Source organism: Molothrus aeneus, chromosome Z (assembly GCF_037042795.1).
Source record: "Molothrus aeneus isolate 106 chromosome Z, BPBGC_Maene_1.0, whole genome shotgun sequence".
NCBI lineage: Eukaryota > Metazoa > Chordata > Aves > Passeriformes > Icteridae > Molothrus > Molothrus aeneus.
In genome coordinates, this window is record NC_089680.1 from 9,664,753 (window position 1) to 9,682,226 (window position 17,474).

At 38.2% G+C, this 17,474-nt stretch overlaps 1 protein-coding gene across 1 annotated transcript in view; it reads right to left on the reverse strand.

Annotated features, from left to right (window-relative positions):
* Positions 1 to 2,773: 2,773 nt before the first annotated feature.
* The window catches only part of GOLPH3 (golgi phosphoprotein 3), a 30,969-nt gene continuing 16,268 nt past the window's right edge, over positions 2,774 to 17,474 (reverse strand). The window contains exons 2-4 of the mRNA XM_066569454.1: positions 13,870 to 14,001; positions 10,021 to 10,135; positions 2,774 to 6,604 (exon numbers count right to left, since the gene is read on the reverse strand). Coding sequence (XP_066425551.1) covers positions 6,180 to 6,604; positions 10,021 to 10,135; positions 13,870 to 14,001 — 672 coding nt within the window. The 3' untranslated portion in view covers positions 2,774 to 6,179. The remainder of the gene's footprint in view (positions 6,605 to 10,020; positions 10,136 to 13,869; positions 14,002 to 17,474) is intronic.

Sequence of the window (17,474 nt, forward strand, 5' to 3'; positions counted from 1 at the left end):
AGAGTGTTCCCAGCCTCTGGCCCACAGCCAATGCCAAATGCACTAGGAGTGAAGAGAAATGAAGCATGTATCCATACAAGATCTTAGGAAGGGTAATGACCAGAGGAATCCCAAATCTTTCCAGGACAGGAAGCTCCCTTGGACCAGTTTTTGTTCAGACAACAGTGTGACTTCTCTGCCAAGGACTTGGCTTACTGCCACTGCTGAGTGGGTTACCATAAGATTCCTGCTTGAAAAATGATCTGGCTTTGATAAATTTCTTCTGCAAATTCTCTGAAAACAGGTTTGAGATTTTTAATAGTGTGTAGAAGTTGCTCTGTTTAGCACTGCAAAACCTATTCATGACTTAAATTGTATTTTTCAGAAGTGTCTGAAGTCCTGAGAAGTTTAAGGAGTCAAAGCAGGATTCCAAAAACTGGTTGAGACATGATTTGGTTTCATTTGAACAGTCAGGAAACAAAGAAGGACCTATAAAGATGCCCTGGCAGTAGCAAAGAAAGCTTATAAACTGCCTGTCATTGCACTTTACAACCACCAAAGTCTTAACATCTAACTTCAAAATCAATCCCATGTCAAAGGGACAAAAAAGCCAAGATTTAAAAAAATGTAAAAAAGCAAGGGGCAGCAGAATACAAATCTTGAAGATAGTGCATTAGATGATGGCAAATCCTTCTTGAGCAGACATCAGATGCACTAGATGAGAATTAACTGAATGATGAATTGGTAATCAAAAAAACAAATGAAAGACCAAAACATTTTAGTACATCATGCCACAGAAATGGCTCATTCCATCACACTGTTAGTGTAATTATACCCTTCTCCCACTCATCCCTTTTAATCACATAATATACACATAAAGAAACCTTGTAAATAATGTGTGTCTACACCTTTGGAAAAATAAATACCCAAACAGAGCTGCTTCTTTGACCTGCAGCACAAACTCAACTCTTTAACAAGCAGAGAGCCCAAAAGAGAAAATTACTTTTGTATAGAATACTCTCACTGTAGGAAAAGCTTGAGTGAGAGATAGCAAGTCCTTGAAGCGCTGGCTCACAAAATCTACTTATATTAGAGAACTAGTAAAATCATCACTCTCAGCTGCAAGTTCTCCATGCTGCATGGACTATAACTTGCTTTAGAAGCTGGCAAAGAGAAGTTTCAAGATAAATTAGTGCCAGGTTGTGCTCACCTTAACAAACCAGGTGTTATGAGTTGTAGCAGGCCACCAGCTGCTTCAGTTCAGCCATCAAGGCAGCTACTTTTGACAAACCCATTTGCTGAAAATGAGGAGGCTCCTTGAGGCTTTGATGGGGAATCAACTCAGGTGCTTTAATTAAGCTACGACCTTCCAATTTACTAGACAGATGGGCTTTGATCCCATGATACTATAGTAAACAGCTATATGCCCTAACCAACAGGCCTCTGCCTAAGGCTCCGGTACATAACTAATGCACACCAATGAGCTTGCAATTCACTATGATCCTAAAACACAGGACTATGTGCCACATCCACTTGTTTCTTGAACACTTCCAGGAATGGTGACTCCACCACCTCCCCGGGCAGCCCATTCCAGTGCTTAACCACCCTTTCAATAAAAAAATTCTTCCTGATGTCCAACTTGAACCTCCTGTGGCACAACTTGAGGCTATTTACCCTTGTCCTGTCACTTTTTCCCTGGGAGAAGAGCCTGAGGCCCACCTGGCTACACTCTCCTTTCAGGGAGTTGCAGAGAGTGACAAGGTTCCTCCCTGCACCTCCTTTTCTCCAGGATAAACATCCCCAGCTCCCTCAGCTGCTCTTCAGAGAATTTATGTCCCAGACACTTCCCCAGCTGTGTTCCCCTCCTCTGGACACACTCCAGCACCTCAAATGTTCCCACTGAATTACGGGGCCCAGAACTGGACACAGAACTCCAAGTCTGGCCTCACCAGTGCTGACTACAGGGGGACAATCACTGCCCTGGCACTTCTGGCCACATTGTTGCTGAAGTCACCAAGCAACAAGCCAAGAAACAAAAACCAGAGTCCAGAGTCAGGGGAGAAAAAAGTTGAAACAGCAAATTATCTGGAAGTACAGAAAGGTGGAGGTTAGGGAGAAAGCCAAAGGCTACTATTTATCAGCATTTCTTTCCCTAGTTTTGTCTGCTGTTCTGGGACCCAGGTTTTCCTGTGTTTCTACAGCAGCTTTCTTCAAGGTCAGAAGACATTTCTTACCATCAGCTTTCCACAGGCTTCATGCTGCTGCTCTGTGGGCAGGAGAAAGCAAGATCCACTGTGAGGAAACTCCAGATCTTACTCATAAATTAACACGGACAGCAGCTTTGACTAGGCGTCTTCCCCAACCACTGCCCCAAGGCAGTCACCCCATACACACGCCTGAGATCTCACTTTATATTTAATACTTACAAAGCACCTGACAGCATAATCGTTAATGCATTAAGCATTTCCACAGAGTAAACTTACTTTTTCCAAAATTCTTTTCAAAACTAAATTACTTTAAAAAAAAATTCATACTTCTCTGAAGCTGGAAACCCCCCTCCATATAAAAAGGTGGACAATAGGGATAACTGGGACATAACAGAATTAGGCTGCCTGAACTGCCTAGAGCCCAGCTGAAGGAGAGCTAAGGCTTTGATGAAAACCTTTAAAAAAAGTTCTTTCTCAAACTGGTGAATAATGCAGCCTGAGGAAAAACTGGAAATTACTTAGCAAATGAAAATATATATCCTTTAGGTATTGCATGCATGTGATACGCAGTAACCACCTGCAGCTGATAGCATGAAAGAGTGCTTTATTTTGTTACAGTACAGATTCAGTCCAGTTCACAGAGAACACATCAGTTAATACATATCTTCACCTTGTAGGAGAAATGGGCATGAACACACGAGCACACAGTCAGCAGCCTTTTACCGCCACTTATGCAAATTTTGCCTCAAAAGCATCATTTATAGTACACACGTTTCACTACCAGTCCATGTAACAGCACTGTAATGCCAGCTCTAGAAACACAGGAAAGGACAATGTCAAGCTCAAGGACTGTGAAAATGTGTGTGAGTGTGTGTGTGTGTGTGTATACACTGCTTAATGATTTAACTTTCAAAATCCTGGTTTTGACTTGAAAGTTTGTTTTAAAAAAATGTGTCCCTGAATAATACATGCTGTTCCTTGAGGCATGTGTTCAAGTTCACGCTTTGGGTAAGAATCTTCACTTGAGCAGCCACTGAGAGCTGAGGGTTTGGAGTAGACAGAACTGTCTGGAAACCAGGTAGGTCTCCGTGAGCTGCAGTAGCAGCCCAGGTAGAAGGGTACCTGAATCTCATCAACACAGTCTCCCGTGTTTAGCCATTTTTTAAAACCTGAAATAGCAACAAAGGCAACAATGTCAGCCAAATCAGTTCCTATTAACCTACCAAACTTACCTTCCTGGAGGTTTTGGGCTTTTTGAAGCACAATTTTAGAACTCAGGACTCCAAAAGCTCATCTATTTCCCCTGCACATCCAGGCTTACACCAGGTGGTCCAGCAAAAGACACTGTTGTTCTTCCCAAACCCTTCCTCACTTACATCCAATTTCTTTGACATGTCCAGCACAGACTCTCCCCATCACGGTCAGAGGTCCTATCTAAGCAAAATAAAGCTGATAAATACTGTGTGCAGTTATCCTGTGTGGAAAAAAAAACCCCCAAAAACCACAAAACCCCAAATAATCTTTCAAGGGGGGGATTAAAAAAGAATTCTAAACCATCGATTTCTTCTAAACCATGTAGACCATAAGGGTACTAAAACTCCAATATCCCCCACAACCAAACATGAAACCAGCAGGAAAATGGAAAATACTCACAGGATGAAGAGAGGCCAGAAAAAGGACTGTGAAGGATACTTTCAGTCTGAAGCATGCTTCAAGTAGCTTAGATTTTCAAAGCCATTTTAAAAGTTTTGTGCACATAACTTGCTCCTGCACACTCCACCATTTTTCTGACCTTTCTGCCTAATTACTTCCTCCTCCTCTCAAAGAGCAACAGAAAATGAGAAAACAGATCACATGAGAGACAATGAAAGCTGTGAGCTGCATCTACTAGCAAGTATACAGAAAGTATTCCATAAGCTGTCAAATATAAGAGCAACACAGCAATTTTCATTTTCCTTCCACTTAAAAGCAATCACAGCTTGAAATGTTTAAAAAACAATGTCCCAAGTTCATGCCCAAGCCACTCAAAGTTTTCAACACAGCATCTTACAAGTGAGAGAATACTGTTTGTCTTTTTATTTGTAAACCAGAGTTTGAAATACTTTACAATATACTTTTAATTTCATTTGTCTAAAGAAATAGCATTAAGAACTGAAAGAACAGTGTGCCATTAAATGTCAAGGACCATATTTTTAAAAACCTTTCTTAAAAAAGGTTCTAGAGGTACGATGAATTTAAGTTGCATTTTAAAGTCAACTACTCAAGCATATCAATGATTGAAAATGAAGTGCAAAATTGGAAATCCAGTCACAGATGAGGCTGTAGAGCTGTGCTCAAGACTGAAGAGGTCTACCTAGGGCAGGCACAGTTGCACACTCCCCAAATTAATTCAGCCTGTCCCAGCAATGAATCCTGCAGATCTGAGCAACACCACTGATTAAGTCAGTTTGAACTACTTAATATAAATTCTCCCTTTCTAATAAGAAGGATATAAACTAAAGCTTTCAGTTAGGCAATAAAACCTTTCTAATTAGCAACAAAAAAGTATAAGTGACATGCTTACTCTGTTTCAGGCACTTTCAAGATCATAGTTTATTTACTGTAGGTAAAAAGCTAGTATACAGATTAAGGGATCTCTTAAATTTCAACTCTACAGTTATACACCATCTAGTATTCTTGTTCTGAATATTAACCAAAAGGTTTCTAAACACCTGTAAGCCCCACTATAAATCTGCATTGGTATGATGAAAAAAGTATAGAAATCAATGCTTAATTCTTTCAATGCATAATATTTACACTGTGAAATCAATGGGAAATAACAAGCAGCGGCAAAGAGGCAATAAATTTTAAAAAGCCAGGGTTTTATATAGGTTTTGGGTTTTTTTACAATAGTGTGCTAATCAGCATAATTGTATATATAAAAATTAAAATATAGCTGAGCATCCCATTACAGAAATCTGAATTCTCTGAACTGCTGCCATTACTTGCTAACCATTTACATGCAACACCTGCTAGGACTGACTTTTTGTTTTTGAAGTGTAAAATAGTTCAAGGTTTATGAGACAAACATTAATTTGTGTACAAAACCAAAAACTGCACTCAAGAATTGTACTGGTCATGAGTCTTTTCCACACAGAAGTGGAAGGAAAGAAGAAAGTACCAATGATAGAAAGCAGTCTCTTTCCATTCACTAATTTTCAAAGGCAATGCATAGACTGAGAATACCTGGATGGCAAACTCCAGAGACTCTGGAAAAAAACAGCTTTCACACACAGGACCTCTGCAGGAGGCCTTTCTTTGCATCAGATGGCAATGGCTGACAGCAAATAAGGGGCACCAGGTGTACAAGTAAGTAGATCTTGCAAAATACTAAGATGGGGCAGTTGTTAATATACAATTTGAACTATATATACACAATATAATGGAATGTATCCCCTCCCAAAACCAGTTTATGAAACAATTGGACTTTTCTATACTAGCGTTATGACTCAGCTATCATTCTAATGAAAATATAAGTACACAAGAGACCTGCGTGAAAATTAAAATTTATGGGGCATTTTACAGGAACTATTGACAAAGCTGCTTAATGTCATTTCTGATTTTTAAGTAATTTTGTTATATGTAATTGAAAATATCTGTGTATAAAATGTCCTGACAGACACTTCAACATGGAGCTTTGGTGACAAACCACTTCAATAACAACGAGGTGAAAAATTAAACAAAGTATTTAAGGTAACTCAAACTGAATAGGAAATGGAATGCCAATATGGCAGTTTACCCTTCTTCTGTTGTTTTAAACAGGAAAGTCTCTTGTACCAGCAAAATCCTGTATACAGATAGAGAAGTAGGGAATACACCACTTATAATTCCCATTAAACAAAAACCCATTCATCATGTGAGAAGGTACAAATTACAGAAAACATGAATAGTCAATAAAAGAGAAAAAAAACTGGTTTACATGAAAGAAGAGAGAACGCTTCAGTCTGAATGCAGTTACTTTGTGAAAGCTGCTACAACAGCCCACAGAACCTCATTCGTGTTGGTTTTCATACATTCAACCTCAGGGTCTAAATCCAGGAGCTGCCGCACTCTCTTTGTGGCTAAATCATACTGCTCATCCAGGAGGGGGGCAAAAGCGTTCTCCAGGACGTCTGAGGCGTGGGCTAAGTACACGAGCGCCAGCAAGCGCTTGTCCATGCGGTGGGGGTCGTTCACCCACTTGTCAAGAACTGCCTCCTGAACCTTCTTGATGAGGCGCTGTTTGATGTTGTTGTTGGTGAGAGGGTGCGTGGTCATGTCAAAAAGAAGGAAGTTCTGTTTCTCTGTTGTCAGTACACCTTTTTCCACTAGATTTTTAGCTAACCGCTCACGGACATTTCGTAGTTGGTAGTGCAACTTCAGTGGGTTCCATGTTTCACCTGAAACAGCAAGAAAACCACACAACAGTCAGACAAAGTTTAAGCTGCACTGCTGCAGTGATTTTTCTTTTCCCCTCTGTGGTACAGAATGGGCTGTCAAAATCATATAGCAGACTACAAGACACTGTGCTCCTGTCAGCATTTCTCTGATCCCTGCCATGGAGGCAGAGACCAGGAGAACCTCCTTGGAACAGCTCTGGGGTACGGTGACAGTTTGGATGAAACGACAGCTAAGCCACATCTTGATTGCAGATATGAAAAATAAACAAAAACCTTGTCTTGTAAAATAAAAAAAAATCAGTTCTGCAGAATTTATTTATGTAACAATAAAAATAAAGTACAATTAAGCACCTTTCTACAGTCTTTTACCACGTCAGAGACCAGGAGAAGTGTTACTGCTTTTCTTCTGCCACAGAGACAAGCTAATGCACAGTTACCCAGTGAATTTCTTTATTTCTGCAGGTTTCCACTCCTCTCCCCCTTCCTGCCTCCACCATATGAAATAGTGACCATGCCCTGTGAGAATGTGTGTGGCACAGGTGTGCCCACATGAACCACATATTAGACAGAGTCTTTAATGCTTCTATATAAATTATTTCTAATGCCTTTTGTTACAGCAGCAGAACTGGGCCCTTCAGAGTGTGTGACTGTATGCAGAGAGGAAATTGACAAACGACAAAGTCAGCATCAACAGCTCCAACTAAAACTGTTTATCACTGAGAATTCTACCTTTGCTTAAGAGCTTATTTAACAGGCTAAAAATTTTAATTCCAGATTACTTAAGAATTTATCATAATCCCCTCCTGATGTCAAAGACTATGCATTTTAAGGGGCAAGAAAAGGAACAGCTTTAAGTATTTCTTACATAGATGGAGGTTTTCCATAAATGATATGAGAATTTCTGTACCAAACTTTAAAACATTTATTGGTTAGCATAAAATAATAACAACAACAACAGTAAGCCACAGGTGACTTTGAGGTTTCTCCCACTGTGATGGAGGGTGACACACACTGTATCCAAGTAACAGCCAAGATAAGCAAACAAATGAGGTGACTCCAGCTGCAGAGTGAAAGGCAGAAAACCCAACCAGGACTGAACTACACAAGTCCAACTACACATCACTGAATACGATTCCCCAGTTTATCATAAATGAAACTATCACACAAACACAAAAAAGCGGTTTCCTTACTACCTTTCACAGGGCAAAGGCTACTTCCTAGATTTTTGTGCAGTTGCCATGTGGCTGAAGTCAGTGCTGTGGTGACACCTTGTGACCAAGCTCTTCAACTACACAGACACTTTGCAGACACGGAGAGAGATGTTTGCTACATCTGCAGGAAACCCGATATTTTGGTCCAAACGTCTATATTCCCTACCTTTGTTTTCTTTAGGGGCTACATTATAAACATCAGCCTGGCAAACATCACCTTACATGTCCACATATTTATTCATATGATAGCTTTGAACTCACATGTACTGTAACTCCAAGCAGCACTCTGCATCACTGATAACCATGGATAGATTTTTTTCCAGGATCGACCTGGTCTCCAAGGCAAAATTCTAACAGAGTTTATGAATTTATTAAATAAAGCAAAATAAAGCAAAACCAACCAACCAATAAAAATAAAAACCCCCACCAAGACCCATTGAAATATTTTTCTTCAGAAGGACAGATCTCTAAACCATGGGAACCGAAGAACACTAATGCCATCCAAGAATTGGTATAATTAATAAACATATGTTAGTAAAAATTATTGATTCAAGCCTTAGCCACAGCACTGATGATAACTATCTTCACAGAGCCAAAGCTCAGCAGGGTCAGGAAAGCCTTAGCTTACCTCAAAGAAAACCTACAACACTAGTTCATTCATTAGCTGACCTTTCTTGAGCCAGTCCTAACTTGATGTGCATTGCACTGGGAAAGGAGGTGAAATGTCAGCACAAATTATGTATTTGGGACAAGAAAAATGAATTGTTTTTGCTGGCTGTAAGAGGGAAGGGGAGCTGAGTGAGAACTGAACTGCATGGCTCCGCAGCAGCCATGGCCCTCCTGACACGTAGTCCAGGCTCCCCCCTGCCTGACAGCCAAGGAGCAGGAGAGGGGGGATGGCAAGGACCTGAGAATGAATGGTGTGCAAGGAAGGCTGTTTAAGGTGGTGCAGAATGAATGACAAGAATAATGAAAACAGGAAAGCAGAGAAAGGCAAAGAGATTTTGCTCATTTCTGCAGCTTATCGGTTTTAAGAAGTAGCAGATTTTACACAGGCAACTTCCAAATCTCATTACCCCCAACCTCACAGGCACATTGTTGACAATGAGGGTCAACAGTGCAGGGTTTTTTCCTGCACTGTTTGCACAAATGAAGTACAGCTCTGATCTACTTCAAGGGAGCTGCATTTATGTGCTTTGTGAAAACAGACGAAGGCTAGTGATCAATTCTGTCTGCAGCTCAGCCTGGAGAGGAGAAGGCTCTAAGGAAATCTTTCTACAGCCTTTCTGGGCTTAAAGGGGGACTGCAAGAAAGATGGGGTCAGACACTTTAGCAGAGCCTGGGACATGAATAATGGTTTCAAAGTGAAGGAGAGTTGGCTGACATTATATACAAGGAAGAAGTTTTTCACAATCAGACACCAGAATGGGTTGCCCAGAGAGGTGGTGGATGCCTTATCCCTGGAAGCATGCAATGTCCAGTTGGATGGTCTAGTGGAAGGTGTCCCGGCTGACTGCAGAGGGGCTGGACTAGATGGCCTGTAAAAGTCCCTGCCAACCAAACCTGTTCAAAATTCTATGATCACTGACATTTCATTCTTTCTCAACTATTTACTAGCTTTACAGGGAAAGCTGTGTGCAAAGTACTCACCTTGAAGACTTTGTTTTGATCAACAAGAAGTATTTAACATTTAAAAATATTTATTACATTTCTTCAGTTAATAAAAAAATAAACTCCTAATGCTTTATTTTTTCTTTATGATTAATGGCCAAATCACCCTCAAGTTTTATGTGTGAGCTATGAGCTCTTCATCTCCTTTCTTTATTGAAAGATCTGAATACTCAGTGCATACACTCAGGCTCCAAACTTCCACCAACCACCATTTCCAAACACAGAGAAAGGCAATTACATCTCCAGGGTGCAGTCCTGATTTACTTCAGAGTCAGCAGAAGGCACCTCTTCCACTGAGTTGAGATGTCCTCTGACACTTCCATACAGATCCTTTCTGTACCAAGTTAAGTCAAAAGCAACAGTTACTTATATTTGATTAAAGGCTACAATCAACAAGAGACTACCCTAGAGGACAGACTAATTAACTTTTTTGCATATTTTCTCTCAAAAAACCTTGCAATATAATCTCTAGTGATGCCAGATAATTAGCTTTATTTGGGTAAAAAAAGCAAATACGTTATGTGCAAGGCTTACCACTAAGCAGTTCAATCCAATTTTGTACTGTTTCAGGAGGCTGGGTCTCTTTTATGTGTTTCAGAGCTTCATCAAGCAGAACATCCCCTGTAGGAGCATCTGACTTGCAAATCACCTAAGAATGAATAAAACACAGTCAGTATTTTGACATAATTCATATATGACAAACACACCCATCAATAAAAAACCTACCTGTTAGGAAAACCAAAATAATTTTTTTAAAAAATAACAAACTCTCTCTTAAGAATATGCAACATTGAAAAAGGTAAATTTTCATTATTAAAAAAAAGCAGTATGTGTTTTAATTCAAAATACCTTAAGTCTGAGGTTAATCTGTAATTTAAATTAACCTTAATGGGCAAAATTGTAGTATTAATAACAAACTTAAAAGCTGTATTTTGAAGGAAAATAACTCACTTATCTAGCCAGGTCCGTTGCTACCTCCCAAGAACAAAGTACATTGCACTAAATTAGTTTCTGAATACAGTCTATTTTACTGCTTCGAGTCAATTTATTCAAAATACTGAGTTAAACAATAAGGTTGCATGAAAATAACAAGAAAAAGGTACAAAAACTAGTTTTCTTCAATATACGAACAGATAAAAATAGGTTCATGACAACATCTGTAAGTTTTCCAGCTCTGAAGAACACACTGCCAACTAATAGAGTTTCATTTAATTACAGTTAAACCACATGTACTAGGGAAAATACACATGTACTAATAAACCCCTTAACATGCAACAATAAATGCAATACAATATAAGTCTCTTATTTAATAACTTCTAAAATTATTTTAATTCTTCACTCAGGAAAGCACAACAAAAAAACTGATTCAGAGGAACATAATAAAATTCAAAATTGTAACTGCTTGTTTACCAGTATAAGTAGTTACAGAAACCATGCAAAAAAATACAATTTTTTTTCAGGAGACAAAATCAAGAGCACCGAATGAAAACTTACAGATTAAACTAGCTCAAGTCAGTATGTTTAAAATCCATCTTTATTTATAGAAGAATTACTACAGTTGTTAATGATAATAATAATAGTTGTTATTATTGTTGTTGTTACTATTATATCTGGCAATTTAAATAGTTTACAAACTAGCACTTTACAAGCATCAGAGAAAAGGTACCAGGTGATTGACAGAAAAATGAATACATCAACACAATTCCATATATATATTCATTTGAAAAGCAGGAAATGAAAGCTCCTATCTTTCTTAAGACTTTAGAGTAGTCAGAAAGGTGTTCTGGAAATGTCATACTGTTCCATAGTTCAGGGAACATCCTGTTTCTTCAGAGATGCTGGTCCTTAGCCTGACTGTAAAAAAATATTCTTTATTCCAATTTTTCAGTGATGAATCAGGTACTAGATTTGCCTGGTACTTATCAACTAAGGAAATTTCAATTATACAGAATATTTAATTTGCATTTTTCACAATGCAACTCTGTAATTAAGCAAAGCTAAAAGATTAAGCACAGATTTTTAAGTAAACTTCATTTTCTAGTTTTAATACAAAAATTCACTCTTGCATGAATTGCTCAGAATTGTTAGCAATAAATACTGAAGAAAATCTGCCAAGGATTTTTTGGGATTCCTTTTGATTCTAATAACTCTATCAATTTGGTTTGCTCTCTGAGCCTGTAAGGCAATGTAGAGTACCATCTTCTATTCTCAATAACTATTTGCAAACCTCAAAATTAATTTATTTGTTTCTAATATTGATGCCAGTAGACAGAACTCCAAAATGGTGTGACAATTACATATTCTTAAGCCAAATTTACAAGGATGTTGCCATGTGTAACACATCATATCCACTTACAAAGTCTCGCTAAGGTCCATCAAGTCCTTGTCCTCTCTTTTCTCAGTCTCATTTGACTCTCTATGGCATTCAATCATAGATTTAATGTATCTTGATCCATTCTGAAGTACAAAATACTATCAGCAGAGATCAACCTGATTTAAGGCTTTAAGTGAAAATCATTGTAGCTATCATTCTTTCAAGTTAATTATATTAAAGCCACACTTAACTGTGGCTTTAATAAATCTATATCTGTGCTCCTGCCCAAAAAACTCGAGTTTACGCTCCTTCACCTCACCTTATCACTTGTGCCCCACCTGATGACAAGATCAAAAGAGTGGTTCCATTAAAAACTAAACTGATCAAAGTAAATTATTTCACCCCTGAATTACAACCGTGGATGTATTATTTGACAGCTCTTTCCACTTATTAAGCACAGTATTTATTTCACAGCCAGAGCTAAGGGCATGGGGAGCAAAGCCTGCAGAAGCAGGACAAGGAGGACAATTGACAGAGTAGAGACTTAAATCTGGCCAACGCCAAAACAAAACTGAAATTTAGTGTTAATGGAAAACTTCAAATAAGGTGCAAAATAACATAAGTCATTCATAAGACTGATTTCTAAATTGATGGAGGTGCTGTGTTTAGGGATTTTATTTGCAGGGAAGTACTTAAGCAGAAAACAACCTTCATCTAAATTTTAAATTAATGCCTATTTTTATAGAACCCAGAATGCCTGAAAACTGAAAAGTATCTCAAATACTTTACAACAGCAGAATAAGAAAACCTATAAATTGCGCAGATTTTAGATCACTTTAAACAAACCACATAATAAAATTTAACAAAAAACATGCAACCACAATCAAATAAAACCCAATCACAACTCAGACGAATAATTTTGCTTGTATTCTTTAGTGAATATACATACAGGTTATTTTTCCATTTTATTTAAAAACCCAGCAACCTCACAGTTAATATTTCAAGTAGATAGAACTGACAAGGTTTTCACAGAATGAAAATAACTCCTGACTGAATGCCTAAGAAGATTACTGAATGCCTAAGAAGCCAAAAGCTCTGGAGGAAAAAAAAATGTGCGAACTAATCAATGCTGAATATGCTTAAACGAGGCTAAAAGAAGTAGGGACTGTTTGTCGGAACAGAGGTTCGATTTTTCTGAAGGGAAGGGAGCTGGGAGAAGGTTAGGGAATTCACAAGCTTGCCTTAAAATTTAGAAAAGATAATATTGACAGAGAAATGTGCCATAAGAGAATTTATTTGTGGTGGACAGACAACATTTGACCAGGTTTTCAATAGGCTTATTTTACAAGTGTCCTCTAATGCTGATGAAGTAAAAATTCTTCCAAGAGCATGTCTTCGCACATTTTGTACAAAGGGAAAATTCAGTGGTAAAAGTAAAAAACTAAGGCCTCAAATCTTCAGCCCAATTCTATAAAGGACCGTAGAGATGTGGCCATCTTGAAGGTCAGAGAGCACAACCAATTTAACACACCAGCCTCATGCTTGAACTAGACAGTTGTATGTTCTCACGGGTCCCAAGAACAATGATGGTTTCCTTCCCATGCAATGCAAGCACAACTGCAGCACTGTGTACACCCAGAAGTAAACTGGTGGCTTGCAGGACACATCTGGTGTCTGGCAGTTATCCGTTCCTTTCAGCCTGAGCCCACACCCCACTGGCATTGCAAAATCCAGCTCCTTTGGCAGATTGTGGCTGGTGCCACTGGCTGTAACTGCTGCCACCACGCCCCAGCCAAAGCCACTGCCAACGGCTGGTCAGCAACAGCACCAGCAACACATCCAGGGAACAAACACGGGCACAGAACAGGTACCAGAGATGTCCCAAGGCATTTCATCTCACCACCGAAACACCTTTTAACTTTGCACATCTGCCTTAGGTCATTACTCAGAATCATCATCTTCACATAAAGAAAAAAAACCCCAGGCTTTTTCTTAGAACCAGTTGTAATTTATAGCTCCTGTATTGCGTGGAGCCTGACGAGTGAATGTGACCATTTTCCTGCACTTACCTTTCTTGTTAGCAGACTTTTGCGCCTCATTCCACAGGCCTCCAGCTGGAGACGCCCCCGCAATGCCAATTCAATTAACATGCAGCCGCGCAATCCTGACGAGATGCAATCATTCCAGAACGATGTGTAACCCTGTGAAGAAGGAAAGACAGTTAAGATATCTCCATCTCCACCTGAAAAAGAACAGAAAAAGGGCCTTGCTGTGTTCTCTAGGCAGTTCTCCTGCTTTCACACTTTTGAAGTAGCATCACTAGTCACTATCATTCCTGCCCTGAAAACATGAAAGAGAAACAGTCTCATCCTGTTAGTTTTGACACTCAGTCTCTGCCTTGTGAAGAACTGGGAATCCTCAGGAAAATGAAACAGAATGAAGGAGGGCAATACCAAGAGCCGTGAGATATAAAGTGTAGTTTTATACACAGTCAAAATAAACTTAAGATACTTTTAAGACATCAAGCATTTGGCATTACTGACATCACATGGCTTTATGAGTGACCAAGAAACATTAGTGTGATTTTACATGCATAAACAATGTAGCACTGAGAAAGCAATAATAAACTAAAAGTGGATATAACTATGGAGTATACTGGAAAACACAAACATGGCAATCAACACAAATCACAGTACAAATTATTTTGGCTTGAACATAATAAACTAAAAGAAAAAAGCTTTCAAATAAATATTTATAACAGCTACTACTTTGTCATTTAAATCCCTTGAAAATATGTGCTTTTACAGCTTGAAGCATAGTTCTTATACAAACTGCAAAACTGCAAACCGCATTTATTCCACTAAGCACACCTCACCTACTGTGATTTCTCTATACTTCTGCATTGACAGCTGTCTACTTAAATGGTAGAACAGACCACTTGACCCAATACATTTTCTCATCAGTATCTAGAAACAACTATTGACTTTTGTACTCCATTGTTCAACAACTATTATAAAAAAAAATTTACAAAAATAATTATTTTATATGGAGTAGCCAACAATGTTCTTGAATATTTTTCATATTTGAGTATCTAAGACAAAAGTAAAATCATTGAGAAATGTTCTGAGAAATGTTTGATATGATTCATAAAGATCTTCCCAAAGTCCTCTAGTGAAGCACTTCTGGAAATACCAACTTTGGGATACTTTACAGAAAGATGCTGTACACAAGACAAGGTGGGGGAAGAGCAGAAGAATGTTCTGCTTTTCATAAAATTGTCAGAACCAAGAACCAAGACTAGCTTAAAATAAGAACAAGCCAATTTTATTATTTTTGCAGATGAAAGCTGCCAACATATAAAGATATAAGGGGCATATATTTTAAGTCCAATAAATTTACAAACCAGTCCCTAACTAATTACATAAATTACGGCTTTCCATGAATGTGAGAATACTTGTTTCAATTTTGCACTCAGCTATTTTCAAGAGCTGTATTATACAGATGACCAATATTTATGAAAAGTCTACAAAAGCCCCGAATCTCTAAGGTAATTACCGAAATAGGTCCAATATATTTATTTAAAACACCATAAATATGAGTTTGTAAAGGCATTTGAGAAGTTATCTAATCAGCCTTCTACTCTAGAGCTGATACTTTGCAGGTATCAGCTACTTCTATAATGCCATTCTGCAATTAAGATTTTGTTTGGCACCAGACATTTTTTGCCAAATAACACACATGATAAAGTGCAGTATTTGCTTGAGCAGGAAGAGATATGACTCCTACATTCTATTTCCAGTCAGGTTCTTTACATAATAATTTTTGAAGTCAGACAATACATATGCAAACTAAAAATCTACAGCACAAACCCACAATTACAATAAATTTACACTTCTTTATATTCATAGAAAGTTTCAGATTACTATGTAAACAATTAAAGTGTGGATGCTTGTTTCCTTTTTTTAGCAATGAAACTGAATTTATTTTTAAAATTACTATTTCTCAACGAAGTGACTTTAACTACACCATTCCCAGCACCAATTACCAGATGTAAACTCCTCTATTCCAGTAGTTAACACGGATGGCCATAGACTGAGGGTTGCAGAGAAATGCAGGCTCACTCATGAGATAAGTCAGGTCAAAAATGACTACATGAGTCTCTAGTCCAACCTCCTGCTGCAAGCAGGTTCAGTTATGAAGTCAGGTCAAGTTGCTCAGGGCTCTATTCAAGCATGTCTCAAAAGCTTCCAAGGATGGAGACTGCACAACCACCCAAAAATTTTTAACCAAATAATCCTGAAAGCCAGTTGAAAAAGATTACATCCTTCATAAATGGAGCTGCTTGTTTTGGTGGGGTAGATGACAGTGAAGCCATGAGAACGGATCCTGTTGTCACCAACTTCTTATTTTCCTTCTGCCCCCCAGACTCAGCTCACAGGTGATCCTCTAGAGAAGGAACATTGTATTTCCACACACAGAAACTGTACACCTATTAACAGAGTCAGGAAAGGGATTCTTTTCAATCCATTAAACTGATCTTTCCAGATCTTTCTGGTAGATGAATGAGTTGGTTTTGACACCTAATGCAAAGATACCAGACAATCGAAGGAACTTTCACAGAATATCAGTTCAGCACACAACAGTCTAACTAAATCATCCTTTAAATTAACTCAGTCTTCCTGGAGTAACTAGAAATGAATGGGAAACATTTATCTTTGATATTTCAAACACCCTCTTGACACCTACTTTAACTGGTATATAGTGTAACTAGAAAAGATGCTCAAAAAAGAAACAAAGGGGTGGAGATTAATAATTTATGGGGAGGTGGAATGGCAAAATAGAATAATGCACTATTTGTAAGGAAACAAGGGGTAAAAGATGATAAATCAACTTAGCTCACAGGTTAGTAGTCAGTAGCCAATTTCTTTTCTGGTTTTCCGCTCAACTGCTTTAACAGGAAGGCAGAAGTTTTAAAAAATTTAAAAACTTCTTTAAAAAACAAGATCAATAATGAAGTTTGACAGACAGCAACCAATCTGTAAACCACACATAGACCAGGATGAAGTCAATGTTCACTGGGGGAATTGTCATCCTGATCCCACCTCTCCCTGAGAATGTAACCTGTCCACTGCTCATTACAGCACACAGAACAAGACAGGGACATGGTTTATAAAACTGTTCATTTTTTCCAATTCCTAGCAGTCTCAAAACACTTGACTGAAGATCAAACACCACTATGCAGAAATGCAACTCATTCTACTATTTAATGCTCTTAAACAGCATTAGTTTTCTCATAAATACAATACCAAGTATTTTTATTTCATCCCTCTTCCCGCAAGTCTTACAGCTTTACAAACTCTCTAACTCAAAGAAATACTTATTTCATTAAAGTTGCTAAGCAGCGGGGGGTAAGACTTACAAAGCAGGAGATTATTTTTATCTGACAGCAATCACACTAGAATAGCACTTTAAGCTATGAATAGCTTGCAAGACAAAATTTTAAATCTACAATGACTCAAAGATCAAAAAACTGTTTACAACTGTCATGTTTATTTACACAAACACAGAACAAAAGCATTTTTCGTCAGACCTGACCTAGAAACTTTCAGCTAAAAACTAGTTTTGCTAGACAAGCAAAAAGGGAAATTAGAATAAAGTTTACACCAAATACTTG